An 8,424-nucleotide genomic window follows, 5' to 3' on the forward strand; every position below is an offset into this window, starting at 1 on the left:
ATTATTGTCTAGATTTCATATCTGTGTCATGGTAACAAATGATGTATCATCAACTCATAAGACCAGACAGAAAGTGAAAGCTAGAGGGGAGATAGACTGGGAGGTATGACGAAAAATGAAAGTATGATTCAGAATAATAACAATAACTTTTTGAATGGATGCCTATTATTATTATTATTATTATTATTATTATCTATTATCTATTATTATTATTATTATTATTATCTATTATGTTCTGTTTCTAGTAAGATATTCATCTGGGTGACTAAAATAGCTACACATCACACCTCCAGTAACTCATGATCAAACATCTCAGGGAAGTTCAGGAACTCTCTCACCTATTTCAGCGACTTGATTCACTCGAAAACACGATTGTCATGAGTCCCGACCACAGTCTTTAGATCTGGTTTATTTTTTACGGTTTTCGGAGTAGAAACATTGTAGAATGTATTGTAGAACAACGGTCTCTGTGCTCCGCAGTGGAATTGGCATGAATTGGCATGCCCCCCACAACACAGCGCTTTTCCAGACAATAATGTCATTTCCCGAAAACGCTTGTCAAAGACTCACGCCCCAATCTCCTCTGATTGGTTCTTTTGGTAAATCAACCTGCCAGTCACAACAGAATAAAACATTGTCTAGAGAGAGAGAGAGAGAGAGAGAGGCTGTGTTCGAAATGGCATACTAGCATACTGCATACTACCATACTCAATGAGTATATACTGCATACTAGCATACTGCATAGTAGCATACTCAATTAGTATATACTGCATACTGCTTACTAAATTCATAATAAGTATGCCAATACCAGCCGACCGAAAATCTAGTATACATTTCTTGCATACTCAAATTTCACATAATCTACAGTGTGAACGCACTGCATACTCAAAATCTACATAATATCTAGTATGAGTAGTATGCTAGTATGCCATTCCGAAGAGAGCCAAAGAGAGAGAGAGAGAGAGAGAGAGAGAGAGAGAGAGAGAGAGAGAGAGCGAGAGAGAGAGAGAGAGAGAGAGAAAGAGAGAGAGAGAGACTGGGGGGGGGGGGTGTTCGAAATGGCACACTAACGTACTATTTGAGTATGTTGTGCATTCCTACTAAATAGTATGTGAAATTTGTGTACGCTAGAAATGTGCCGATGTATACTTAGATTAGCCAGAATTTCAAAAGTTGGTTACTTTTCATACTCTACTGCCCCGAAATCCATCGCACGTCTCTTCAGTCTACTGCTGTATAGTAGTAGATACTAGATAGATAGTAATTAGTATAGTAGTATAGTAGCCACCCAGTTACAAATGGTCCCAGTATCGTAGCTTCAGACGAAGGAACGTTTTTTTTTTATGCTGTTATTTTACCAACTGCTAAGACAACAATAGAGTAAGCTAGTTACTTTAGCTAGCTAAAGATATTGCCCCCCCAATCATTTTACAACTTGTTTAGCTATTATGTTCCGACGTTTCCGTCTAGTAAAAAGGTAAAGGTATCTAACCAACGTAATGTAGCTAGCTAACCTTAGCCTTAAAAAAAGTGGGAAAACAAACGTCAGATTACATATATAAATGGGTTATTTTGATAAACTGGCCACATTTTGGGAATATACATAGTTACTTTCCCAGCCTGAAAACATATTAAAACGTAAAATAACATGTTAACACTTGGAGAGCCAAAATTACAACGGCTTTTAGCCCGTGTTGTTTTAGCCTGCCTTAAAATCCAGTGCGAAATACATTCTGGGATACAGAGCTGCATACTTCTTAGTTATTTTTTCTGAGTGGGGCAGTCCCACTCATATTTTTATTTTTTAATGACAGATATAGTATAGATTATGACAGGAAGGATGGGTGAGAGAGAGAGAGAGAGAAGGGATGACATGCAGAATATGTCCGCGGCTGGAATCGAACCGGGAGCCCTGCGGTACATGGTCAACTCTTAATCCACTACGCAACCTAAGCGCCCCCAGAGCTGCATACTTCAGTGTGAACAGTCGGCTTGTAATGGCATACTTAATATGAATCCAGTAGGCAGTCCACAGTCCACAGTACATACTCATTGAGTAGTAGGCAGTATCGTGAGTTTAGAATGATAAGGTTCTATCTCCGTTTAGAATGATAAGGTTCTATCTCCGTTTAGAATGATAAGGTTCTATCTCCGTTTAGAATGATAAGGTTCTATCTCCGTTTAGGGCAGTTCAGAGATATTGAGCGTCAAAGTTTTTACATTCCTTTGTGTTTTGTGAGATGAAACCTTTGTATTTGATTAATTACTAACTCAAAAATGTCAACACTTTTTAAAAAACACCACACAGGCATTAATAAACACCTAATGGATCAGATTATGTAAAAAAAACTAAATTTTGACAACAATGGAGATAGAACCTTATAATTCTAACGTCACGACTTGGAGAGCCACAATTACAACAGCTTTTAGCCCATGTTGGGGCCAGTGCGAAATGCATTCTGGGACACAGAGCTGCATACTTCAGTGTGAACAGTCGGCTGGTAATGGCATACTTCATATGAATTCAGTAGGCAGTACACAGTACACAGTACATACTCATTGAGTAGTAGGCGGTATGTTATTATTATGCCATTTCGAACGCAGCCAGAGGCAGAGACAGAAACAGACACACGGCCCCTTTAACAAAGCCAGCTGATGAACAGAAAAAAGTTGGGAGGAGAAAACAGGAAGTGATCGAACACCAAACACCCAAACACACAACGCACAAGGAAGAAAGCCTGCTCGACATCGTTAGACGACAATGGCGGGTATTAAATGTAAGTTAGACCAGAAGCGAGCTCTCCGTCCGAACCAGTCTACTAAAAACATTCTCTTAGACAGCGACAAAGTCATTACATTGTGTGTTTTTATAGTTTGTGTATTAGCTAGAAATGTCTCGAATCCACGACAAACTTCTTGTCACTCTTACTTGGTTCCAGACAGTTGGGTCTGTTCAACCTTTCGAAGTGTAACTAACTAAATGTGCCTTTGCGTTTGTGTCTTTGTGTTTTATTTGTTGTTTTACAGCACTGGTCGGGTTGTCGTTCAGTGGTGCCATTGGGTTGACGTTTCTCCTGCTAAGCTGTGTTCTGGAACAGTATGGGTGTGTATATATATGAATGCTGCAGGCCTGTGCCACTGTCTGTCACCCCACCTGTTGGATCATACAAGTCTTGACGTTAGAATTATAAGGTTCTATCTCCATTTTGTTCAAAATTGATTTTTTAAATTATTATTACATAATCTGATCCATTAGGTGTTTATTAATGCCTGTGTGGTGTTATTTTAAAAATGTTGACATTTTTGAGTTAGTAATTCATAAAATACAAAGGTTCCATCTCACAGAACATAATGGAATGTAAAAACGTTGACGCTCGATATCTCTGAACTGCCCTAAACGGAGATAGAACCTTATCATTCTAAACGGAGATAGAACCTTATCATTCTAAACGGAGATAGAACCTTATCATTCTAAACTCACGCTGTGTCACTGTCACCCCACCTGTTGGATACAAATCTTGCAAATACAAACACAGTGTGAACACTGTTGTGTTTTCCACAGGGAGTACTGGCCACTGTTCGCCCTCATCTTCTACGTGCTGTCCCCTGTGCCCACCTTCATCTCCAGAAGGCTCAGTGATGACACTGATGCCACCAGCAACGCCTGCAGGGAGCTGGCCTACTTCTGCACCACTGGCATTGTGGTGTCTGCGTTCGGGCTTCCCATTGTTCTGGCCCGGGCCGCGGTGGTGAGTCCTCCTAGCAATTACTGGGGTGTGGAACATTTGAATGAGGTTCATGTTTAGTGTTTTATGGGGTGAATGGGGTGAAATTTAGGCTGGGTTGCACCAATGTGGTTGAACTTTTAAACTGGTTTTTAAATCAAAGCATATCTACTAAATCCTGTTGCACCTGACTTTAAAACCTAGGTTAAACCTAGTTTAATTTAGTCCTGGTTTTAAATCTAAGCCTCTGGTAATCCAGGTTTAAACCTGGTTTAGCTAAATCAAGTCTGTTGCACCAATAATTTTAAACCTGGATTAGCAGTTATATTTAAACCACCCCTGGAGGAGGTTTATGTTAGGTTTATTTCAGTTTTAATGACAACATGGCTGGATGGGAATAGAGGAAAGAGTTTCTTGCAGGAAACTTCAAGACAGGTAAACCCAACTGAATTGTATAACAATGACTGAGTTTTCCCGGCGGTATAGATTTACAAAAGAGTCTGTCATATACCTCAATGGGAAAGTTGGACCAGCTATCAATTATAGAAGTGAGAGGAACTCTGCTGTGCCACCACTTCTCCAGCTCCTAGTAGCATTGCATTTTTAATGCTACAGGGAGTTTTCAGATGGTTGACGGGGATCTTTTTGGAGTTCACAAGTCCACAGTGTGCAGAATTGTCAGCAGAGTGTCAAAGGCAATTGCATGTTTAAAGGGTCAGTATTTTTGAATCAAGGAGGCAGATGACAACTGGATTGTTCAGGAGAGCAGGCCCTCTCAGTTCTGGGGGGCTGCATGTCAACTATTTACATGGATTGTACAGTATTTAGAACAGGGGTGTCAAACTCATTTTAGTTCAGGGGCCACATACAGCCCAATTTGATCTCAAGTGGGCCTCAGTTTATGCCTCAGTTTATCATTTACACATTTACAGATCACAGTGTATCTACAAAGGCACAACACATTTAGTCACAGGTATCTGGAACTGACCAATATATAGATTGGTAAATCTGTAAGTGATATAGTGAAACACTTTATGAATCTAGCAATTTATGAATGAAGCAATAAGTAATAATAAAGCAATGACAGTGGTAGTGCAACGGGTGTAGTGTAGCAGCAAGGACTGTTTTAGAGTGGTCGGTCATTCACAGTGTAGTGCAACCATTCAATGAGCCTAGTGCTGGATGTGCAGCTGTGCTTTGATTTCCTCCCTAACAGATCCAATGGGGGGCCTGTGGTCTGGTGATGGCCGGCAACGCTGTCATCTTCGTCACCATCTTTGGATTCTTCCTGGTGTTTGGCGGCGGGGACGACTTCAGCTGGGAGCAGTGGTAGAGTGTCCGTGGGACTATGGACAGAGGGACAGAAGGACCCAGCCTGCCCTGCCTGCTTCTACAGAGAGGCAGGATGCTTATGATAAAACAAAAGGAATGCTACTACATGCCTAACGTCACTATTAATGGACATTTTACCAAGTTGATGCGTATGCTATGTCTCTTGAGGTTCGAAAGGGGGTGGGGTGTACGTTAGAGAGGCAAGCACATTATGTGTATAGGGTGTAAATAGACAATACAATGATGTCCAATGATGCCTTATTTCTTATTTCTTATTTCCTCATCCCTCTCTGACCCACAGTTGTGACCCTCCTCTATTATTCTGTTCTCGCCTCTCTAGTCTCTCCTATATAGAGGCTGAGACATTAAAATTCACCTCCCAGCCCTTACCTGTATGAGGGGGAAAAGTTAGTATCAGGACTTAAACATCTTATCTGTGTGTAATGACCATGCTTCAGTTGTTATATCCTAAGGGATACTCCTTCATTATTTGTCATTATCACTTGTGGTCCGTCTAGTCTTTATTTCTAGTCCTGCATTGGAGGTATTCAGCTGTTTGTGGAAGGATATCTTCCTCGCTAGTATTTCAGATCTTCTTCGACTCTCTTTCCTGCAGTTCACGTGACCTTTGTGATTGTGTATTTATCCGTGCTATTTGATCTGATGTCTTGGGTTATGACTGTCATCAGGTAAAAGGTATAGGTAAGTTTGTTACGTTTGATATTTTGCTACAAGTTGAAAAAAGCCTTACTTTAGATTTACAATGTCTATACCAAAGACCATTTAGAGTTTAAAATAGACACCATTCTCCCCCCCACCATGGCTTCTGAAAGGAATGTATTTTATCATGATATACACAAGTGTTTTGATGACAACTAGTTGGAATAGAATATTAGAGAACAATAGTTATACCGTACATATTTTTCTCTATGCTGAGGACAGAAGCCAAAGTGAATTGTGAATCCTTGCCAATATTTGGGAATGTATATACAGTACTATATATTTTTTGTTTTTAGACCAGATCTGTCTATTTTGTTCGAGTGAAGTGCCCACCTTTTTTTTTAGTCACATTTTGACATGGGAGCCTATGGTGCATTTGGTGAATGATGTCATGGTCTTTCTGATTACATCATCATGTGACAATTATCAAAACAATTCAAATACTGTTTGTTTTAATCATTATTTATGTAGTTATAAACCGAATGTTATCAAACCACTTGTTGTTAAACAATCTGTTATTCATAATGTGTCATTTTTTACCCTATTATACAAATAAGATATTGAATTCTTCACATAATTGTCACATGATTTTGTACTGTACCATGAAAACAAATAATCGTTTTTAGATTTTGTTAAAAAAAACTGACATTGAATTTTCTATGAGAAGCCTTTGTGCGAATCCAAAACCCAAAGCACCTTTAAAATACCAGTGAGCACTAGAGAAACCTGTTTCAAAACCCTTTACTCCTACAGTACCTGTAATCTGTTGTCTAACATTAATTAAAGCACGATTGAAATAAAAATACTCTTGCTTGATATTTACAGTACTGAGATATTTGAAAAATGTCTTCCGATATTGTTGATGGATACATCATTCCATACCAGCGGAGGTAGAAAATGGAGGACATGGTAATGCTTGGAATGGAATGAATGATATCAAACTCGTGTGCTTCCCCTGTTTCATACTGTACCATTTGACTCCCTGGGTACTGGTGGTGGATAGTACGGAGCCCCCCTGGGGTCACATGGTAGAAAAAAATGATTTGATGTGTGAATCCGTTCCCTCGGTTTAGTAATTCGTTCCCTCGGTTTAGTAATTTGTTCCCCCGGTTTAGTAATTCGTTAGGGTTAGGGTTAGTCCCTACGAGCCAGAACGATCGCAAGGATTAGGGTTGGGGTTAGAATCCTTGCGATTGTTCTGGCTCGTAGGGCCTCCGTAGGATAGAGAATGCTAGCAGACATCTGTACTTACACATGCTGCCACCATAATCACTACAACACCCAGGTAAAGACCTCCCCAGAGACAGAGGGCTATTCTGCATTCTTTTCTTATTCACTTGCATTTCTTATTCACTTGTGCATTTCCCCACATGGATTTAAAAGTATATATATAATTGGTCTTTCTTGTTTCTGGTGGGATTTGAACCGGTGACCTTCGGATTGTGCAAAAACACATATCTCCCTTTCTATGTATTATCCTAAATCATGTTTTTTTCTTTTAGATTAGATTAGATTCAACCTAATTGTCATTGACAAGGAAACGCAGTCCATCATCTAACCAGATGCATTGTAGAAAAGCCACATATGTTTCAAGTTTATTCTCGCAAGCTTTATAAAATAAATGAGGCCCCTGGTGTCCAGCATCAGCTCTGAGGCAACGTATCCGCTCTCATCCTCACTGCTCACTCTTGCGCTGTCGCCTCCCGGAGGTGACATTTAGGACTTCACCTTTAACACATCCCACCTCTCAGGAATCAGCCCTTTATTAAACATCAGCGAAGCCAGGTAGGAGAAAACCAAGATGGCGCACAGGGCACAGAGCATACTTATAGTCCTGACAGGAGAACGCTGTATATAAACACCATCCTCCAGAGTACAGCCAGGGAAGTGTAGAACTGTAGGTAGGCCTTGGGCTCTCCACTCAGGACCCAGGCAGTACCAACCAGGCCGACAACTATTACAGAGATACGGATCACCCAATGCATCTCCCTGTCTGACGCCTGCAGAGGACCAAAACATGATGGAGATCCAGCATGGTCAGACAGTGATTACCCACTTACAACAGCACTTCTCACCCTCCTCCAAATGTCACCTCTATCACCTCTCACTCTCCTCCACCTCTCTCATACTCCTCCACCTCACTAATAAGCATGAGCAATAACAACAGTAGGACTTGGTGAAGCAAGCCCACTAATAATGATAATAATAATAATAATAGTAAGAAAAAGTATGAGCAAAAACAATAGGTAGACTTGCTGAAGCAAGCCCACCAATAATAAGTATGAGCAATAAAGATAGTTGGACTTGCTGAAGCAAGCCCACCAATTACATTTCCAATATTCTCCCGTTCTTTATTACCAAGTAAAACAGGTATTACATTATATTCACTTTTTATATATTTACTCTTAAAATCTTTGGATGGGAAATGTACATGAAATGTTTGCATATTTAGTGTCCTATGCAGTGAATAGAATACAGACAGAAAATAAAAGTAATATCTCATATAAAAAATAAATATAAGATAAGCTTACAGAAAGTCTTTAATATTGCTGGATATATGCTAATCCATAAGGCAAATAAAAAAACATGTTGCATTATTGAAACATTTATAAACTGCTGTCTTTACACGACTAGAGAGGACCAAGTG

At 39.9% G+C, this 8,424-nt stretch overlaps 1 protein-coding gene across 1 annotated transcript; it reads left to right on the plus strand.

Moving 5' to 3' along the window:
* The first annotated feature begins 2,711 nt into the window (after positions 1-2,711).
* Positions 2,712-6,486, plus strand: leprot (leptin receptor overlapping transcript). Its single transcript, XM_080542832.1, has 4 exons — positions 2,712-2,777; positions 3,028-3,103; positions 3,563-3,749; positions 4,942-6,486. Exons 1-4 carry the CDS (start codon positions 2,762-2,764, stop codon positions 5,056-5,058), a joined length of 396 nt encoding a protein of 131 aa, XP_080398958.1. The 5' UTR covers positions 2,712-2,761; the 3' UTR covers positions 5,059-6,486.
* The last annotated feature ends 1,938 nt before the right edge of the window (positions 6,487-8,424 follow it).

This window comes from Nansenia antarctica, assembly GCF_963989245.1.
Source record: "Nansenia antarctica genome assembly, chromosome: 12".
NCBI lineage: Eukaryota > Metazoa > Chordata > Actinopteri > Argentiniformes > Microstomatidae > Nansenia > Nansenia antarctica.